The sequence below is a fragment of the Protopterus annectens genome, chromosome 4.part0 (genome assembly GCF_019279795.1).
Source record: "Protopterus annectens isolate FY-2018-M chromosome 4.part0, PAN1.0, whole genome shotgun sequence".
Lineage (NCBI taxonomy): Eukaryota > Metazoa > Chordata > Ceratodontiformes > Protopteridae > Protopterus > Protopterus annectens.
In genome coordinates, this window is record NC_056733.1 from 1991315743 (window position 1) to 1991337985 (window position 22243).

The 22243-nt window shown below is 44.3% G+C and overlaps 1 protein-coding gene across 1 annotated transcript in view; it reads left to right on the plus strand.

The window, feature by feature from the left end:
- ING5 (inhibitor of growth family member 5) overlaps nucleotides 1–8781 on the plus strand; it is a 1231358-nt gene extending 1222577 nt beyond the window's left edge. The window contains exon 8 of the mRNA XM_044069608.1: nucleotides 7806–8781. Coding sequence (XP_043925543.1) covers nucleotides 7806–7845 — 40 coding nt within the window. The 3' untranslated portion in view covers nucleotides 7846–8781. The remainder of the gene's footprint in view (nucleotides 1–7805) is intronic.
- Nucleotides 8782–22243: the final 13462 nt, after the last annotated feature.

The window sequence follows — 22243 nt, forward strand, 5'->3', positions numbered from 1 at the left end:
GTCCAGATAGGCTGTGTGGACCGCCTTACCCTTGTCCACAGCTCTGGAGACCGATTCGAAGAAGTCAATCAGATTCAGGAGACAAGACCGGCCCTTCACAAACCCAAACTGGGTGGGGTCCAGTGTTTGAAGTTTGCCAATGTCTTTGTTTATAATTTCCATGATAATGCGTTCCATGCCCTTGCAAATCAGGCGTGTCAGACTGATGGGACGGCAGTTCCCAGGATCCAAGGCAGATCCTCCCTTGTGGAGTGGGATAACTGTAGCTGTGCGCCACTCAGTGGGCGCGAAGCCTGAGGTGAGGCCATGATTAAACATGACACTTAGGTGGGGTGCCAGTTCATTTTGTAGTTCATGTAGTACACAGCCTGGGATGTCATCTGGTCCCATGGATGCTGTATTCTTAGCTTTGGAGAGTGCTGTTTCTACCTGTGTGGCTGTGATTATCGGAATTTGGCAATCTTTTGGTATTCAGATGGGCCCTTTTGGGGGTGAGAGGGGGGTGAAGTTGGCACTAAATTGATCTGCCAGGATATTGGCAATATCCTTGGGATCAGTATATTTAATGCCATTCTGTTGTAGCTCAGAGCAGATCTGAGCATTGCCATTTAGATTCTTGACATAACTATAGAATGCCTTGTGGTTGTCTTTGGAATCTTTGGCAATTTTATTTTCATAACTAGCTTTTGAGGATATTATGAGGCATCTCAGCTTCTTACTGAGGCTGGTGAGGGAGATTTTTTGCATCCTGGGATTTTCCTCTTTTCTGCAACAGTTTCTTCCTTCTGTTGTATAGTTTGTTTATAGCAGGGGACCAGCAGATTGGCTTTCTTTTTTTGGAGAAGAGCATCTTGGTTCTATTTGGGATGGCACGATTCATGCACGAGTGGATGTGCTCGTACAGTGCCTTAGTGTAGGATTCTGCAGTCGAACTTCCAGACCCCGTCAGCGTGGGTGTTGTGAAGTTTCACTTCTGACTTCAGTAGCATGAAGTTGGCTTTTGAGAATTTTTTTAAGGAGGTTTCCTTACTGGGGGGTGGGATGTGGATGTCAAGGGTGATTTGCTTATGGTCAGACCTGACTAATGAGGGGGTGACCACTGGTGTGGAGCATCTATCTCCCATGTTGGTAATGACCAGGTCTAGGATATTGGAGCCCCTGGTGGGACAATGGATTAGTTGATCCACGGCGTTGGAATTTAATAATTCCAAGAACCGTTTGGAAAAGGAGTTGGTACCCGAGTAGTTTTCCCAGTTAATGACAGGGTAGTTGAAATCACCCAGTATTGGGGTGTTTGGTTGTATCTTAATATTTTCCAGTATGTTTAGGAAGGTGTAGTGAGAATCTTGGGGTATGGTGGGGGATCTGTAGCATGCAACAATTTGGATTGCAGTCTTACCTAGTGTTAGTTGCACCTGGAGAATTTCAGATGCATTGTGTTGGGCAACTAGCCTGGAGGTGTGAATATCCTTGGTGAATATGGACACTCCTCCACCTTTAGTGTTTCGGTCTTGGTTTTGTGGCCGAAAAGTGTGGTAAGAATTGTAGCCTGGTATTGCAGGGGTGCTGTCTGGAGCCTTGAACCAAGTCTCAGTCACTGCACTGATATCGATGTTCTCCATTTTTAGGAGTGCCTCGAGAGAGTGCATTTTGAAGTTTAGACTTCTAGCATTGAGTAGCATTACCTTCAGATTTTGCATGCTTGTATCTGTAACAGTGGTGGTTTTATCCTTTGAACTTTGCCTAAAAAAGACACTGTTGGGGTGGCAAGAGCTTTAGCCAGTAACCTGAATCCCAGGGGTGACAGGTGCAGACCATCTCTGGCAAAGCATCGTGGTTTGTCGGTCATGTCTTCCCAGGCAGACAAATACTGGATCCCCTTTGATTGACACCAGAAGCTTAGCCAGTTGTTGAAGTCATACATTTTGTCCTTATACTGTGGTATCATTCTGAGCAAAGGCAGGATGCTATTCCGGGCTAGGGTCATACCTGCCTGGGGCACATGATCCAAGAGCTCTTCCATATCTCCTTCCCTGTAGTCCAGGGAGGTACGTCTCAAGTCATTCACTCCAGCATGGACAATGACAGAGTCGTATTTGTACTTGTGGAGTGACTTGAGTGCATGCGTTATGTGGCGGATCCTGGCACCCGACAGGCAGCTGACTGTAATTTTCTCCTTGTTCAGCCTGGTGAGTGGGACATCAGTGTGCCTGACTATACTATAGAGTCACCTAGGACTAAAGTGTTTGGTACATTGCCTTGCCTTGGGGGCTGGTGTTGGGTGGCACACTGGTGTTGTGAGCTATGTGTCACTTTGGTTGTGACTGGTGTTTGCTTGCGTTTCGGCTTCGGAGGTCCTTGTTGCTTGGGCAGGTTAATGTTAAGGGCCTCCGCATATGTGGATGTCCAGTTTTACCACTGGAACTAGGAACCGTGGCGGAAGCCAGTTCTGCTGAAATCCATAGTACGTCCGCTGAGGTTGTTTAACCATTAGGCCCTGGTGGGTGAGGAGGAACCACAGTTCATGGTGTCGGAGGGGCCTACTGCCGCTTTACCATCCTCCCTATTGTCGGCTCTCAGACAGACTACTTCTCCTGTTTCCTTAAAAAAGAAACAAAAAGAAAAGCACAGGACTACAGAATCTACACCAGGGTGGGGAACCTTTTCACAGAACGTGTTCAGCGCCTTCCAGGCTCTTCAGTCTTGGGTGCCCCAGCCAGTTCAACCCCCTGTGCAGCCCTTGGAAGACTCACAGAAAGAACCCTCTTCCTCAGATGAGTCCCTGACTTACAGTTCCTAAATTGAGTCCCCCAAGGACTTTGCTACCCCCAAAGAAGATTCTCTTAGTCCTGACTACTGGGGAAGAATTTTCTTTCGGGGATACCATTACATTGATAAGACAGCATTTTAAATGGGAGGTTTCTGATGCGTCTGAGACAAAAAAAAGAGGTATTTTGAACTTCTGCAGATGGCCCAACCTTCTCCGTCTGCAGTTCCCCCTTTGCTTCCAACCTTCCAGGATGACTTTCAAGCTGCCTCTGAGGCCCCAGACTCTCAGCCTCCAGCTTCTAAATGACTTGATAGATTTTACAAGGTTCCTCAACAGGCACAATTCCTGTTCAAGAATCCTCCTGCAGACCCTGCAGTTATTGCTGTGTCAGCAGACATATCCTCTAGGCGGTTACCCTCTACATCTTTGTTCCCAGCAGATAAAGATAGTAAGTTCATGGACAGACTGGCGAAGAAAATATGCACTTCCACCCTGGCCGTTAGAGCTGTTAATTATCAAACCCACATGGCTACATTTGTCCTAGATTCATTGTCTAAGGCTGCTGGTCTAATGTCTGATGTAACAGATTCTCCTGCCCAGTCTCAGCTAACTGCCCTGCTCTGTGCTCTCTCTCAGGTGACCAGGCATTCTGTCAAGTGCAGCTATGATGCTGTAAAAGCATCATTCAAGTCTGCACAATCAGACTGTGTCCTGAGAAGGTATTCCTGGCTAAGACTCCAGCCTCTACCCTTGGATATACAGGCCAAATTACTTGATGCACCTCTGGATAATAAAGCCCTTTTTGGCACCGCTTCAGCTGAGCTCCTTAAATCCCTCCAAGAACAGGGCACAGGGCAAAGAGCTGCAAAATTTGAAACATTTGCTCATCTTGCCCATTCCTAGATACCACAGGAACTACCCGCAAAACTACCCACAAAAGACCAGTTTTGTAAGGAGGCAGTCCTCCCACACTTTTTTGCAGCCCAGTCTAAGGGATGGAGTCACCCTAGGAAGCAAACCACTCCTAGACCCTCCACCACCTCAACCCCTACTTCCTTATGGAGACAGCCTGACCCAGACAGAGCTCCTCCACTGTGACTCAAATTCCTTGCCCAGATCCACCCCCTCTGTCTCTCTGTCTAACCCTTTCCCTACCTTCCTGGCAGAAAATCACTTCAGAGAATTGGGCCCTTTCTCTCATACAAAATTATTTTATTCATGACTTGGTGGGCAGTCCCCCCCCCCCCCCTTTCCAGGAGACCCCTCAACCTCCATGAAATCAGCTCCACCTTTTCTCTGCAATTCTGGATCCTATCTCAGGGCACAATAAAACATGTCTCTTGGGATCAAACAGCCAAGGGATTTTATTCCAGAATGTTTCTGGTCCCAAGAAAGGATAGTCCTTGGAGACCAATTCTGGACATGTCCCTACTCAATCAGTATCTCAAGGTTCTCTACCTTCAAGATGCTCACCTTACAGCATCTCTTGCCTCTTATCCCTCACCAAGCCTTTATGGCATCCTTGGATCTGAAGGATGCTTACTTTCACATCCCCATTCACCTCAGCTACAAGAAATTCCTGCATTTCTCAGTGAGTTCTTCATATTTTCAGTTTTCTGCATTGCCATTTGGGCTCTCTACAGTGCTAAGAATATTCACAAAGTGTCTAGCCCCAGTTATTGCCCAGGGCATAGAAATTTACCCCTACCTAGCCGACTTACTAATCCTGCACCAGGAGTATCGCTCCCTGTTCCATCACTTAGACATGGTGTGCAGGATCTTGGAGGACCTACCTTTCACATTGAATCTACAAAAATCCCAAATGACACCAAGTCAAGACCTTATCTTCTTGGGGGGCAGGGTAAGAATGGACATGTCAGCCTTTATCCCCCGCAGAAGATGGAAACCCTCACCCACTACTTTCAATCTCTCCTTCCTCTCCCAACCATCTCAGCCAGGGAATTTCTGAGGGTCCTGGGCCACATGGCCTCCTTGATTCCCATGCTTTCCTTGGCCAGGCTGCATATGAGGAAATTCCAGTGGGTATTGAGGAATTTGTCAAGGCAACAGACACATCCTCTGGGTGTTACACTCCCTCTTCTCCCATGCTTGAAAAAGGAACTGTTATGGTGGATCTCAAACATTACCCTCAATCAAGGGGTACCCCTGTAGATCCCTCCTCCCACACAACATCTCTACACAGATGCATCAGATCCGGGTTGGGGGGGGCCATCCTGGACAGCAACAACAGTAAAAACAAAGTTCAGGGGGAGTGGTCCACCCAGAGAAAAAGGGACCACGTTGGTATAAAGGAACTGAGGGCCCTTACTGCAGGCCTTCTAAGAGATTCTGCAGCCAGACACCTTGAAGGTAATCACAGACAATATCACTGCTCTGTGGTATGTTAACAAGCAGGGAAGGACAAGATCTTATGCACTTTGTGCACCTTGGCAATTCAAATTTGGTCCCTAGCAGTGAAACTTCTCATACACCTGCAAGCTGTATACATTCCCTCAGCGGAGAATGTGATGGCAGGCACCCTCAGCAGAACCCTAGCATCCTCTCACGAATGGATGCTTCACAGGGAGGTGTTTTTGGATTTTACTCAAAGGTGGGGTATTCCACAGACAGATCTGTTTGCCTCCTCCCAGAACAGACAGATGCCCCTGTTTTGCATGAGAACTCCGCAACCACAGGCTTGGAAGGTGGACACCTTCTCTTTTTCATGGGCAGGGATGTTTCTTTATGCCTTCCCCCCCTTCACACTGATTCAGAAATTCCTTCTGAAGATTCACAGGGACAAGCCAAAAATCCTGCTGGTGACCCCCTTTTGTCCAAGACCGCATTGGTTTGCCCTACTATTTCTGTAGCCAAGGGCATATACAATGCCTTCCCCCCTTCACACTGATTCAGAAATTCCTTCTGAAGATTCACAGGGACAAGCCAAAAATCCTGCTGGTGACCCCCTTTTGTCCAAGACCGCATTGGTTTGCCCTACTATTTCTGTAGCCAAGGGCATATACCACAGGTTACCTCACCAATTCGACCTACTCACACAAGACAGGGGATCCCTCAGGTGCTCAACTTCAAACTGATCAAACTGACCTTATTGGTGAAAGAATTTTGATCCCCTTTAGACACCTGTATTCAGAGGACTTACTGAATATCCTGCAGGAGGCCTGGAAACCTAGCACCAGGAGAAATTACTTATCTAAATAGAAAGGATTCTACAGGTGGTGTCTCAAGAATAAACGGGACCCAATCCTTGCTCCAGTACCTGTGGTCCTTTTTTATTTATGTGTGCTGCTACATTCAGGACTGACATATTCATCTGTAAAAGTACAGTAAAAGTACATTTGGCAGCCATTTCCACATGTCTCCCTTTAGTATCCTCTTTGGCATCCAGGCTGCAAGTAAAACTCTTCTTAAAAGGGGTCCTCCATATCAGACTTTCCTCATAAGCCTATTCCTCCATCCTGGGACCTTAATTTTTTGCTAGAAAAACATTACCTCCCTTTGAACAAGCCCATTCAGCATCTTTTAAGTTATGTACTTGGAAAACAGTGTAACTGGTGGCCCTTACTTCTGCCAGCAGGGTCACTGAAATTCAAGCCCTTATGTCCACTCCTCCATACTTTATCTTCCATAGAGATAGGGTCTTCCTCAGGACCAGTCCTTCCTTCATGCCTAAGGTGGATAATGAGCTCTCCTTGAATCAGTCCATTAATCTACCTGTTTTTTTTTTTTCCCTCAGCCTCAGAACTCCTCAGAAAGGATGTTCAGAGACAACTGAGGTGTTAGCTGGACAAGACCAAATTTACTAAAAAGTCTGACAAGCTTTTTGTCCCTTTCACCCTAGAGCCCTGGGCCAAGGCAGTGTCAAAACAGACAATTGCCTCATGGATTTCTAAGCCTATCTCATTTTGCTCTTCTTTTCATGGAAAGGAGTTGAACTGCCATATGAAAGTCCATTTTACCAGAGTAGTTGCCTCTTCAGCAGCTTTTTTTAAGGTGCATTGACTACGCTTCCATTATGGAAGCAGCTACCTGGTCTTCTGTACATACTTTCACTGAACATTACAAGTTAGATTTGATTTCTAGAGCAAGGGCTGGGTTTGCCAGGTCAGTTTTGCAGGGTCTCCTCGACTGTGTCTCCCAATCTTCTTCCCAGACTCCTACCTAAAACTTTGGTACTCTCCCTATTGTTATTAAGACTGCAACATGAGAATAGAAGGACATAAAATAGTTGTGTAAGAACTTACCATAACCATAGATGTCCTTCTTCCATGTTGCGGTATTCAGTCCGCCCTCCTACTCCCTTCTTTATTTGTTGGCTTGTATTCCTTAAAAGGATATAAGAGCTGCCATATAGTTCTACAGCTTGAATCCTTCCTTGTCTGGTGGTATGTGTGGGTCTGGAGAGCCGCTTTTCTTCTAGCCTCCCAGGGGTACTGCTGTATGCGGCAGTCAGTTCTGAGTTGGGTATGTGCAAATGTCACATATATAGCCGACATAGGTTTATGGCTCTGAGATGTAATGTCGTACATAGCCCTTATCCAAAGACTTTGGTATACTGGCCGGATGTCTGATGCTGCAGGCAGCGACCTCCCTACTGTTATGAATACTGCAACATGGAAGAGAAGGACATGTATGGTTATGGTAAGTTTTTACACAACTATTTTTTACTGACATTTATTCTAAGGTAGCTGCTAGGTTTGTCAGTGTAGTTTATTTTGTTTCCCAAATATACTGGATGGATGCGGCATGCAGTACACTGATATGAAAGTTATATGGGAAAAAGATTGCTTTAAAGTTGAACTTCTAAAATGGTGCTGCTTCTGGAATATCATGACTGATACTTGTAAAAAAACAGTACCCTGCAAGGGAAGACCACTGTGAAGTTAACGGAGGCTTCTCGTTTTGCTCCAGTAATCCTTGCTACAAGTTTAGAAGCTGGCACTGTTTTATAAATACATTTGAAGTAGTGACTCTTCCAGATTTTTTAACATTTTAGATGTGTTTTTTCTGTTCACAGGTTTTGCCCACGCTGCATTCAAGAGAGAAAGAAAAAATAGACTGGAGATTTCAACAGAGCAGTTTTAATGTATCAGTTTTATTAATATTGTTGCAATATTAATCTGTCAGTTTGATCCATAAATTGTTTAACCTGGCAGTTTTATCCAGTCAGATATCTGTTTCTGTTTAAAAAAAAAGAAAGAAAATGAAACAATGTGAATGAAACTTGAAAAACGCCGACAGAAGTTCTCAGCGAATGTTTAACTTAAGGCTTAGTCTGCATTGAAAAAGGAAGGCTAATTTTAATATCACGTCAGAAGTTCACGTAGAGATGTATATTTTAATACAACACTGAACATTTTTGTGTGTACATGTGGAATTTGAACAGTGATTTTGATCATCTTTGAAACTGTGGACAGTTACATGAGCAGTACTGAAGAAAATGAGACTACTTTTTATTTAGTTAATGAATGCAGGAACCTTCCAAAGTGGTGATTTAGCTCATCCTGGAATCTAACGAGCTCTGTTTTATTTGACTGCCTCAGAACATTTTGGAAGGCTACTTCACTTTGAACTGTTATCTTCTTTGGGAAAAAAATGCGTTAAAACCATGATAAACTGTCTGTGGGGTAGAACTGATTTTTTTCAGTTGAGCCGTATGCAAACAGAAAACAAGAGGCCAGTTCTGCATATCAAATTCTTTGCTGAAACATGTTGGAAGTTCATTTTGGAAAGGAGGTGGCTTACAGTCTTGTTTTTCACAGTAGCTGACTAGCAATATATTTATTACAGTGTTTTGTGTGAAAATGCTTAGCTAAAAATGTATACTTTTTTCCGTTCTTGTCTGCAGGGAATATTTAAATCACATGAAGATTTGAAGAATCATGCTATGTCATGTAGCGGGCTTACCTTGTTTTCTGTGTTCTTAATCCATATTAATGCACTTGTTTGTATAGACAGGGATCAGAATATATAAAGCTACATTTTTATATTTAGCTCTTGTTTATTATATTTAGCTCTTGTTTAAATGTTGTGAAACCTAAGATTCTAGTATTTTTAACATTTGATAAAATAAGTCTTAAAGTTTTTATATATATATATATATATATATATATATATATATATATATGTGTGTGTGTGTGTGTGTGCACGTGAACTGCACATGATTAGTTTGAAAGGCTGTTGATTGTTTTCTTGTAGAAGGTTTAATCATGACATCAGTTAACCGTTGAGCGGCACAGATAGGCATACTTTATAATAATGACAATGGATTATAACTTAAAATACAGCAACAGAGAGCTTGAGGGAGGGATGTCCTCATTAAAATACTTTCACATTTGAGAATTCACTTATCTCTTGAAGAATGTGCCTCACTACTGTATATTAACATCTGATAGCTATTTAGACATTAACAGGATTTTACGGATGGGAAAAATCTTAAGCAACTCCCAGTCTTTTCAGAACTATAGTCTGCAAGATGTTTTAAAGAAATGATGTACTTGTTCTAATGTTGCAGCATTCCTTACATGAGGAATCCTCCAAGATGGGCAACCCGACATCCGGCCAGTATACAAGAGCTTTTAAATATTGTTAGTACATGAGACATCGCACGAATGGTTTAGGAGTAAGTCTGCCATAAAAGTGACATTTGTACATACAGTCCTCAGAACTTCTCTGCTGCAGTTCGAACATCATCTTTGATCATCAGATCTGTTTACCCGAGTCATTTGCTGCTGGTCTACTTTTCAGATAAGTGCTCCATTTGGGTTTTTTTCTTTTTTTCTCTTACACTGCTTTCTGTTGTGAGGGTTTCATGTCATCCAGGAAAGGCAAGTGCCTATGTGGGAGACAGATTCCACACAAGGATAGCCACGACCTGTCTCTCTCTCTTGGTTGGGGCCTACACATGACCATACATCTTGATCTGTTTGCCAGGCCTGCATCCCCAAGACCCTACATAGACATCTTTCATCCCTTAAAATTTATTTAGAAAATCAGTGACTTAAGTGGGTTAGCTGGGGATGTTATGGAGGTGTACGTCTGGGACATTCATCAGCCCTGTGTAGAAGAGAAAGCCCAGCCCATGAAGCTGGGGCCTGATTCTTCAGCTGCGCCTTCTACCTCTCTTGTATCTCTTGAGGTCAGTGCAAACCCAGAGGTCCATCCGGAGGCTGGCTTGGGTTCTTTGGTGGGTACCGCATTGGATGCAGTCAAGGAATCCACCTTGGGCATGTTCTCAGAGGCCATGCAGACGTCCACATCAGACGGTCAGGGGGAACCAAGGCTCGTTTTTTGGAAGGCCCTAGGGGTATTCTTCAGATATTAGTCAGGGGGGATATTCCTACTAATATTATTGAGTGCAGGCCTATGTCAGGTCCCTCCACTTTCCATCAAGCTGATGTCAGGTTAAAAAAGAAGCAGAAAACCAAGCACATTCCTGCACCTAAGATTCTACAGTCAGATTGGAAAACTTTTTCTCAAGGCTTGCTTAATGCACTCATGGCTCTTAAGCCTTTTTTAGCTGTTCCTTTTTCTCCTTTAACTTTTTCACCACTCAATAGAGTTAGGGTGCTGGACTCATCTGAGGATGAGGGTTCTTCTAAGGATGAATATTTGGCCTATTCCACTCAAATTCCATCCCCCCCTTGAATATGCTTCCCCTGAGGAAGAGTCTAATGGTGCAGATTCTCCAGTAAAAGAGATCACATTTGGGGAAACCATAGCTAAAATGAGGGAAATCTTTAACTGGAATTGCTCTCAGGTTTCTGATGTGCAGAAAAGATATTATGATCTTTACAAATGGATTATTCTTCCCTCTCTGCTCTACCCTCCAGTCTTACCAGCCTTTTTGGATGCTTTTTCTTTAGCATCTAAGGCCTCAGACTCCAAAAGGCCTGATTGGTTTTATAAAGTGCCAGTAGACTGTAAATTTCTTTACAGATATCCTTCAGCAGGTCCTGCAATGGTTTCCATTGCTTCTGACAAAACATCCAGACTTTTGCAATTCACCAGGCTTCTCCCTTCTGATACGGAGAGCACGACTATGGGAAAGACCAGGAAAAAAAGTTTATACTTATGTCACCTTAGCTTTCCATGCTATAAATTGCCAAATGCATATGACCATATATGCTTTGGCCCTTCTTTCTCAAGAATCTCAAATAGTTTCTCATCTCCCAGACTCTGATGTTGAAAATCAGGTGATGGCTCTTTTAGGAGCTTCTCAGGTAGCTCGCTGTTCCATGAAATGCAGCAGAAGCATCTTCCAAGGCAGCTGCATCTGGCAGTTTTCTTAGGAAGTATTCACGGTTGAGGCTTTAACCACGTCCTGATGATAGCAAAGGAAAATTAATGGATGCTGTCTTAGACAACAGTGTTTGTTTGGGGCTGCAGATTTGTTTAAATCTTTGCAGGAAAAAGGCAAGGAAATACAGGACTTAAAACACATCTTTGTTTCATTTGTTATCAAATGTCAGAGGAATTATCCTTCAAAGATTTCATTTGTTAGAAAACAAACTCGCCTGCCCACTTACAAAAACAGAGGTAGGAGAGCTCCTCAGTCTAAGCCCTCTCAGCCAGTTCCTGCCCAGAAGCAGCCCTTTCCAGACAAGCCAGGTAGTCTGTAACTACCACACTCATCTAAGTCTTGTTCCTCTTTCTCTGTCTTTCCCTGTCTCTTCCAGCTTGGGAAACTATTACTCAAGACTCATGAGTTCTTTCCATTGTCAAACAAGGGTACTTCATGGTCTGAAAAACTCTTCCTCCATTCATGGGAACGCCACAACCACCTCAAGACCAGTTGCTTCTTATTCCACAGGTACATCAGGAGTTGCTACATCAGGGAACAATTCAAGAGGTTCCTGCACCCCTCAGGGGAAGAAGGTTTTACTCCAGAATGTTTCTAATGCCCAGAAAAGACTGCCAGTTGAGACCTATTCTGGATCTTTCTCACCTCAGTACTTTTCTGAAAGTTCCAACCTTCTGCATGCTGTCCTTGCAAACCTGGTTTCCTCTCATTCTTCCTCAGGCTTACATGGCCTCTCTGGAAATCAAGGATGCTTAACTTCACATTCCCAATTCATCCTCTGTATAGGAAATATCTATGTTTCTTTATTGCTTCCTTGCACTTTCAGTTCTCAGCCTTGCCCTTTGGTCTTTCCACTGCCCCAAGGGTATTCACAAAATGCCTCACTCCAGTCATTGCTTACTGCAGACTTGCCCTTTGGTCTTTCCACTGCCCCAAGGGTATTCACAAAATGCCTCACTCAAGTCATTGCTAACTGCAGACTTCAGGGCCTCCAGGTTTACCCTTACCTGGAAGATCTTCTTTTTCTAGCTCCTTGTCAATAGACCCTGGTACAAAATCTACAGTTCACTATTCCTCGGCAAAGGTAGGGGTTCACAGTAAATTTCAAAAAATCCTTTCTATCCACCTCACAGGACCACATCTTCCTGGGGTGCATGTTGCAGACAGACATCATGCTGACATCTCTGCCGCCTCCAAAAGCTCAATCTCTCATTTCCTACTTACAGAGTCATTATCTTCCTTCTCTTACAACCAGGGAATTTCTTAGGCTCCTGGGTTTCATGGCATCCACCATTCCTATACTATTTCTGGACAAACTTCACATGAGGAAGTTTCAGTGGTACCCCTAATCAGTTTGGATGCAAAATGCACATCCACTTGAGTTGTGGTTCCTCTTCTCCCTTGTCTCAAAAAGGAACTCATTTGGTAGATTCAGCAGATTTCCCTGAACCCAGACCTTCCTTTGCATCCTCTTGATTGATTGATTGATTGATGTTTGTGTACCGGGAAAGTCCACTGGGCCAGAAAGAGCCCATTTTCAGTGGATGTCTGTGGAGAAAAGCTCCAGTATTACAATAACAATTTAATACAAGTTTCAAAAGTACAAACATTTGAGAAGCAAAAAAAATCCAGTCTAGCATAAAAATCAGCAGAAGTTCAGAAGTAACATATGTACAGCTTAGGATAGAACAAAATTCAATAGTTTCAAAAGTTGACATAAGCATCTCAATTCTGTTCCCACTCAAGAGTTGTTTACAGCTGCCACCGACCTTGTATGGGGAGCAACCTTTGCTTTCATGAAGGCACAGAGCCTTTGGTGTCCTCCTCAAAAGGAGGACCGTATCAACGTCAAAGAGATAAAAGCTCTCATTTTAGCTCTTCAAACTTTCCGTCCTCTTTTTCTCTCCAGGATCTCTAAAACTGTTTACAGACAACACCGCAGTTCTCTGGTATGTAAACAAACATGGATTTACAAATCGTACCCTCTGTGTAGGTTAGCTCTTATGGCTTGTAAACTGGCAGTTCAGTACCAGGTGACTCTTCAGGCAGTTTATATCCTCTCCACTCAGAACTCTTTGGCAGACAATCTGAGCAGGTCCATGACTCAATCCCACAAATGGATGCTTCACTGAGATGTGTTTCTGGATATTGCCACCAGTGGGGTACTCCTCAAATAGATCTACTTGCCCTCCCTCTGAACAGACAGCTTCCTATTTTTTGTGCCAGAATCCCAGGTCCTGTGGTTTGAAAGGTGAAAATCCTATCAGTTTCTTGGAGGTGGATGTTTCTTTATGCATTTCCCCCCTTTCCTGTCATTCAGAAAGTCCTGTTCAAGATTCAGCAGGACAAACCAAAAATCTTGCTGGTGACTCCCTTTTGGCCAAGACAGCATTGGTTCTCTCTTCTGTTTTAAGCCAAGAACAGTCACCATAAGTTACCTCACAGGATGGACTTTCTCACACAGGGCAAAGGATCTCTTATCCATCCACATCTGCACCTGACTTTGTGGGTGATAGGCTTCTGATTCCTTTCAGACAGCTTTTTTCTGAGGATGTGCTTAGGGTACTGCAGGAGGGCAGAGAACCCAATGCTAGAAAATCATACTTACCTAAATGGAAGAGGTTTTCTATTTGATGTCATACACACAACCTGGATCCACTGTCTGTGGATGTTCGATTGGTTCTTTCATACTTGTGTGAGTTACTCAATGATGGTTTAGCTTACTCCTCAGTGAAGGTTCATTTGTCAGCCAATTCTGTCTGTCTACCTTCTGTCCCCCTTTGGCTTCTAGGTTAGAGGTTGCTCTTTCTCAAAAGCGTCCTTCACATTAGACCTCCCAGGAAACCTGTTCTTCCTCCTCCTTGGGATTTGAACTTTGTTTTGGAGAAGCTGACTTTGGCTCCATTTGAGCCTGCCACTACAGCTTCCTTGCAGCATTGTACTTAGAAAACTGTTCTGTTGCTAGCTTTGACTTCTACCAGAAGGGTATCTGAGCGTCAAGCCTTAATGTCTTCCCCGCCTTTTCTGATTTTCCATAAGGACAGGGTCTCTTCGTGTACTAACCCTTCCTTTATGCCAAAGGTTGTGAAGAAGTTGTCTCTCAACTAATCTATTCATTTGGCCACATTTTTTTTCCTTCTCCACAGTCTTCTATTGAGAGGATTTTACACACCTTAGATGTGCATAGACAACTCAGATTTTATTTAGATAAAACTAAGGCTATCCGGAAATCTGATCAGCTTTTTTTTTTTTTTTTCTTTTTCTTCTGAGGGCTCTAGGATTGCCCGTTTCCAAGCAGACGATTTCCTTTTGGAACTTCGAAGGTTATTCCTTTTTGTTATGTTTTGTATGGGAAGAGCCTTACTTTTTGTTTTAAGGCTCATTCTACTAGGGCTGTGGCTTCTTCAGGTGCTTTCTTTAAGGGTTTGAATACTAATTCCATTTTAGAAGCAGCTACTTGGACTTCTGTACATGCTTTCACCAAGCATTACAAATTGGATGGTATCTCCAGATGTAGAGCTGACTTTGCTAGAGCCATTCTTTATGGTTTTCTAGAGAGCTCTTCTGGTCCTTCCTCCTCATCCTCCTCCTCCCAGGTTTCCTCCTAAGCTTTGGTACTGTCACTCATGTAGAGAATACTGCAACATTAAAATAGAAGGACATAGAATAGTTGTGTAAAATATTACCATAACTATAGATGTCCTTCTCTTCTATGTTGCAGTATTCTATCCCTCCCTCCTTCCCTCTGGTGCTTGTTTTTGTTCTGGATGTCAGATAACTTTGTTTCCTTAGGCTGGCGTTCCTCCTGGGGCATTCAGTTCTGAGGATTATATGTGCAGATGTCACTTTTATGGCCAGTGTACTCCTGAGCCATTCATGCAACATGTCACAGTACTTAAAAGCTATTGCATACTGGCCAAACATTGGGTCGCCCATGGCGAAGGATCCTTCATGTAAAGAATACTGCAACGTAGAAAAGCGGGACATCTATGGTTATGGTAAGATTTTACACAATTATTCTTTCTTCATTTAGGTTACTACTGTTGTCTTGCTTGCTAGGACTTCTACCATTGAGATCAGGTGGTCTAGCCTGACTTCAAGAGCTCAGAACCCTTCCTTGTTTAGGTGTGGTGGAAAGCCTATTACTCAAGACATCAGGATGTTCCCAGTATAAAGTAGTTGTCTGTATATGGCATAATAGAGCTGTCTTTCCACAGTTTGCTTTGCGTACCTCGTTGAGCAGTCTTTTTTCTTATCTTTAAGCTTAGTTTGGTCCTGTATGCACACTAAAAACAGCTGTACTGGTTACCTTGGAGTGACACTCCTTGCAAGCTCATGCTCCTCTCCTGTCCCATACTTCCTTGCTTCAACAAGTACCACCCCAGATCTTGTAGCTGTCATTGCAACTACAGTGTCTCTCAGCAAGCTTAAGCCGTTTGTGATTAATTCTTAGCAAATTATTCTTTTGAAGGAACAGTTAAGTGGTTTTAGTCAATCAAACCTCCTTTAGCCTTCACTGGTACTTCTCCTTTACTCCCCCCCCCCCCATTGTACCCTCCCCATCTCTCGGTTTAAATTTTTTCCCCTTAACGTCTGTAGTAGTTAGTATATGTTATAGGATTATCTTTTTTTTTTTCTACTGGAAGGTTTGTGTTTGGAACCACTTGCATTTGCATTGTTGTTGTTACTGTTATTCATTGTGTACTGGTTGTTTGATAGTTTTCCATTAGCATGGAGAAAGAATCAAAGGCTTCCACTTTTCAAAAAAAAAAATAGTGTGGCCATAAGGTTTCTCCCCCAAGACCCACACCCCTTGACAACATTATGTCTCTTTGCTCTGACATTTAGACGGCAGTTGTTCTACTTGTAAGAATTTCCACTCCCACACATTGCATGATAAGAGAACTAAACTTGCAGCTCCTTAGTGCACTCTATAAGAAGCTGCTGTTTGGGAAACCTACTAGTGAGATATTTAGAAGAATGAAGGAAATGGGAAGTAGTATGTAAGGAAAAGGATGGGTCCCCAGACAGACAAAAACTCATCCAAGCCTTTGCACCCATAGAAAAAGAAAAAAGGCCCAAAGAACCAGTTGTATCTCTACTGGAGAAAATATCCATAGCTAAAGTGCCTAGGACTTTTGTTTCTTCTTCCCACCTGGGAACCTCTTCAGTGGTGATGCTGGTCAGGTCTTCCAGGGTATCCGAGAAGAAGAGCCAGAAGCTTTTCCATGGAGCACAAGTTTTCAAGGATGATGCCCTTCTATTCACATGTTGCAGTATTCTCACTTGTGGGATTCTCTGCCTCAGGCAACCCAAACGTCCAGCTCCTGTGCCAAAGCTTAAGCCTGGCTGCTATCAGGTGCGTGGGACATCACACGTAGGGCCATAAATTGTGGGCCATAAATATGACATCCGTATGCACAGACCTCAGATCTTCTTTGCCACAGTCGAATGTTAGCTTACTCGTTTCACTGTGCGCTTCAGTAGATGATAGTTAAGTACCTGGTTGGGGAATCATCTTTATTTTCGCTCATGTTGCTGTTGATCTTTTATAGCTGATGTCATCTAGGAAGGGGAAATGTAAGTGCGGTCGGCAAATTCCGCATAAAGATTTCCATGAGCTTTGTCTTTTCTGCTGTGGCCAATCCCACGACCTGTAATATTTGTCAGTCGTTTATCCCTAAAACCCTACGCAGTCATCTAGCAGCTCTTAAATTGTTTGTGGAAAACTGGTGGAAAACCAATGACTCAAGCATTTGGCCCTAGATATGGAGCCGCTTAAAAAGAAGGCCAAGGTTTCAAGGCCTTCTATTGCTGCACCTCCAACATCAGATGTTCTGCTATCTACTGGTCTAGGGGATGAGGGACGTTCACAGAACTGGTGACTTTGGCCGATACCTTGTCAGAGGCCGCCCTAGAATCTCCAGTTGGCACGTCCACAGAAGTTGCTGCGACATTGGCCTCTCCCGATGTCGAGGGGGGGACCGGGCTTGACCGGATGGCTGCCTACGGTTTCAGACCAGGGCTCCTTGGCTACAGGCCTGATGCCTGATTCTAGGCCTTCTGCTTCCCACACAACTTCAAAGGCAACCTCTCTGAAGAGGAAACAGAAAACTAAACCTTTGTCTACCACAACAGAAGACCAGCCAGACTGGCAAGTCTTTTCTTAGTTCATGGTTCAGGCCTTTATGGTCCTCAGGCCCACGTTCTCTCATACCCTGGCCCTACCTACCCTTAGCCCTAGGCCAGCCTCAGCTACTTCCATCCCGCTAGCTCACATTCAGGGGGAAGATTCCTTTTCCTCCTCCTCCTTTGATGAATCGCTGCATACACTTCTCAGCCAGCATCTCTCCTGGAGTACTGTTCTCCAGACGAAGACTCCCTGGAGGGAGACTCCCCACCTGAAGGTATTACCTTTGGGGAAACTATCTCCAAAATGAGGGAGTACTTAAAGTGGAATGTCACTCAAATGACTGAGATGCAAGAGAGAGATTTTGAGCTCCTACAGATGGAGTTTTCCTCTCCCTCTGCTTTTCCCTCTGTGATTCCAGCTTATCTGGATGCTTTTGCTTCAGCCTCTAAGACCCCTGAATCCCAGCCTCCAGACCCTAAAAGGATGGATAGGTTCTACAAAGTCTTTGATGACCACAAGTACTTCATTAAGCCACCTATGCAGACCCAGTTGTCATTGCAGTGGCTCCAGATAAGCAATCCCGGCAGATTCCCTCCTCTTCCCTTCTGCCATCAGACAAAGACAGCAAAGTGATGGACAGACTGGGAAAAAAAGATTTATACTTCATCCCCCTGGCCTTTAGGGCCATTAATTACCAGACACACATGGTTAAATATGCCTTGGGCCTAGTCTCTCAGGAAACTTCATTACTCTCTTTCTTGCCTGATTCCCCTACCAAACCTCAGGTTACCTCTAAGCTCTCCTTAGCAGCACAAGTTACCAGACATTCTATAAAATGCAGCTATGATGCTGCTGAGGCTTCAGCCAGATCAGCTGCTTCAGCCTCCGTATTGCACAGGTACTCCTGGCTCAGACTACAACCCCTCCCTGATGACTTCAAAAACAAGATCTTAGATGTTCCCCTGGACAGTAAATTCCTCTTTGGCAAGCAGTCTACAGAACTATTCAGAAGCTTGCAGGAAAAAGCAAGGACCTTAAGGACCTCAAACATTTATAGGTCTCATCGGTTCCAGAACTCTATAGGAACTACCCTACTAAACCCACCTTTGTTAGGCGAGCATCTTCCTCTTCCTCCTCAAAAAACAGGAAATGGTCTAGAAAAACTGCATCCCCCTGGACTGCCTCTTCCCAATCCACCCCCAGGCAGCCCCTTCCAGACAGACCAAACAATGTGTAACTGCCTAAACCACCTACCCCTCTCTACCCGGCTCTCTCATGGTCTACCTCTTTGGCACCATATCACCGCTGGGTCTTATCAATAGTGGAAAAAGGGTACTTTATGACCTGGCAGGAAAAACCTGTACCAAAAGGCATACCCCTCACTTCAAGAAAACAACACCTGATATCCCAGATCATCCAAGATTTACTATCGCAGAGGACTATAGAAAGGGTTCCCACAGACCAAGAGGGTCAAGGGTTTTACTCCAGACTCTTTCTGGTCCCAAAAAAGGATGGCCCTTGGAGGCTTGTACTGGACCTGTCCCTGTTAAACCCCTTCCAGCAGGTACCTTCCTTACGCATGCTGTCACTTCAAACTCTTCTTCCACTACTGACACACACTACTTTCATGGCCATTTTGGACTTGGAGGCATACCTCCATATCTCCATTCACCCAGACTACAGAAGATTTCTGTGCTTTGCTGGGTCATCTTTGCACTTTACATTTACTACCTTGCCCTTTGGTTTATCTGCAGCACCAAGGGTCTTCACTAAGTGTCTTGCCCCAGCACTAGCCTACTGACGAATAAAATAAAAGGCATACAGATTTACCTTTATATGGATGACTTCCTCATCCAAGCAGAAGAGGCAGTTATTCTCAGGACACACCTGGAATTCAGTGTGCACCTCCTTCAATGTCTGGGGGTTTGCTCTCAACCTAACAAAAATCCTCCCTTACTCCATCCCAAGACCAAACCTTCTTGGGCTGCAGAATATGGACAGACTTGTTGAAGGCCTTCCTTCCTCAAGACAAGGTCTCTTCCCTAAACAACTACTTCCAAGAGTACCACGTCTCTGCCAGGCAGTTCCTCCATCTTCTAGGCTTCATGGCATCTACTCTTCCTATGTTGTCCCTTGCCAGGTTGCACATAAGGAAGTCTGGTCCCAATACAATCACCCCCTGGAATTTCAGGTGCCCTTCCTGCCCTGCCTGAAGAAGGAGTTAAGGTGGTGGATCTAGCAAATAAGCCAGAACCCGAGGCCTTCCTCTGCAACCCACCAAGCCAGTGCAATTCATGCACACACATGCCTCGGATCTAGGATGGGTGGGAAACTATGAACAGGTTCAATGGGGGCCCTCCCTCCAGAGAAAACATATAAGTATGAGGGAAATTATGGCTTTTCTTCTAGCTCTAAAGACCTTCCTCCCTCTAATACAACCAGGTCCCCTTCAGTTCTACACAGACAACACTACTGTGATGTGGTACATCAACAAGCAGAGGGCAGTACCAGATCATACTTACTGTGCAGGCTAGCATTACAGACATGGGAGATGGCCACCCAGTACAATGTCACACTGCAGGTGGTCTGCATCCCATCTCAGGACAGTCATCAGGCAGATGCCCTCAGCAGATCATTCTCTCAACATTACTAATGGATGTTGCACAGAATTGTTTTCTTAGTCATTGTCCACCGATGGGGAACCTCACAGATAGATCCGTTTGCCTCCCCTCAGAACAGACAGCTAGAGCTATTCTGCTCTAGACTCCCATTCCCACTAACGTGGGAAGTGGATGCCTTTTCAATTTCTTGGAAGGAGCTTTTCCTTTGTGTCACCCCCCCCCCTTCTCGCTCATTCAGAAGGTCCTTCTGAAAATTCAGAAGGACAAACCAGAAATCTTGTTGGCGACCCTCTGTTGGCCAAGGCAGCATTGGTTCCCCCTTCTATCTCTTGCCAAGGGCAATCACCATAAGTTGCCTCACAAGGTGGACCTGCTCACACAACAGAAGGGATCCCTTATTCATCCTCATCTGAAAACCCTCATCCTAACCCTGTGGGTGAGAAACATCTGATCCCTTTCAGACACTTCTATTCTGAGGACATGCTATCTGTCCTGCAGGAGGCCAGGAAACCAACTACCAGGAAATCCTATGTATCAAAATGGAAAAGGTTATCCAGTTGGTGTCTTCAAAGGCAGCTCGACCCCTTCCAAGTGGATGTTCCTCTAGTCCTAGCCTATGTGTGTGAGCTCCTAAAATCAGACCTTTCATACTCTTCAGTGAAAGTCCATTTGTCAGCCATTTCAGCCTGCTTACCAATTGATCCACCCCATTATCGAAATTGGAGATGAAACTTTTTTTTAAGGGTTCCTTCATATCAGACCACCAAGAAAAACCTATCCCTCCTCCGTGGGACCTGAACTTCGAACTGGAGAAACTTACCACTGCCCCCTTCGAACTGACAGCTTCTGCCACTTTAAAGATGTGTACCTGGAAGATTGTCTTGTAAGTTGCCCTTACTTCAGGTAGGAGAGTTTCTAAGCTGCAAGCGCTCATGGCCACTCCACCCTACATTATCTTCCACAAAGACAGTCCCCTCCTTCATGCCCAAAGTGGTCAATGAACTGTCCCTTAACCAATCTATCCATTTGCCCAGCTTTTTCCATTTGCCACAGAATGACAGTGAGAGAGTACTCCATTCCCTTGATGTTCACAGGCAACTGAGGTTTTATCTGGACAAGACCAAAGACATTAAAAAGTCCAATCAGCTCTTTGTATCATTTCACCCCATGGCCCTGGGGAAAGCTGCATCTAAGCAGACAATGTCCTCCTGGAAATGCAAAACAATTGCCTTCTGTTGCTCTTTCCATGGTAGAGAGTTGCCCCACGCTGTTACAGCTACTAGAGCAGTGGCCTCCTCAGGGGCGTTTCTCAAAGGCCTGGACACGGCCACTATCCCAGATGCAGCCACATGGTCCTTTGTACATACCTTCACCAAACATAAATTGGACAACAGCTCCAGAGCTAGGGCAGGATTTGCAAGAGCCATCCTCCATGGTTTCCTGGAAACTGCTACCTCTTCCTCCACCCTTTGTCCTGCTTGAGCTGTGCTACTCTCCCACAAGTGAGAATACTGCAACATGTAAATAGAAGGACATAGCTTAGTTGTGTAAATTTTACAATAACCATAGATGTCCTTCTCTTCCATGTTGCAGTATTCCTTCCCTCCCTCCTACCCCCCTTTATGGCCCTTTCCCCCTCTGGATGGCATCCTTCCTGTTTTCCTTAAACTGTTGTCCAACTGGGCAGTCACTTCTAAGGACTGTGCGTGCTGATGTCACATTTATGGCCCCAGGGTTTACGGCCCTGCATGTGACTCCCCATACACCTGACAGCAACGAGGCTTAAGTTTTGGCGTAGGAGCCGGACATTCAGGTCGCCCAAGGTGGCGGATCCCACAAGTGAGAATACTGCAACATGTAAGAGGACATCTATAGTTATGGTAAGATTTTACACAACCAATTTTTCTTCACATGAATCATTGCTGTAGTAGCCTTAGCTGTATAGGTTATATCCTGCATAGAATATAACAGCCAGCTATCTTCCAGAGCTTCAGGACAGAATCCATCCGGCCAAACCATTAGCTCAAGCTGAGCTAACTAAAAAGTCAGGTTTGGGTGCCAAGCCTTTCAGAGCTGTTCTGCTGCTAAGAAGAGTGCTCTTACTGGCTTTCGAGGATAGGTGGTCAGCTAACACTATTCCAGTTAAGTTTCCTTTGAGGAAAAACAAATCACATTAGGTTTTTACTTGTGGAATATAATGTTTTAAGCTAGGGAAAAGTATTTTTGTTGATTGTCTCTTAACCTTTATATACTTTTAAATAGGAGCACGCTTTTTTACTTTTGTGGAGAAGCTGTGCTTATTTTACTCTTGAGGGGTGAGGAAAGTGTTTAAAGTACTTTCTGTTATGATTTTTATGTGAAAATGTTATTGTTTTGCTACTTTCCTGTTTTACCAACTA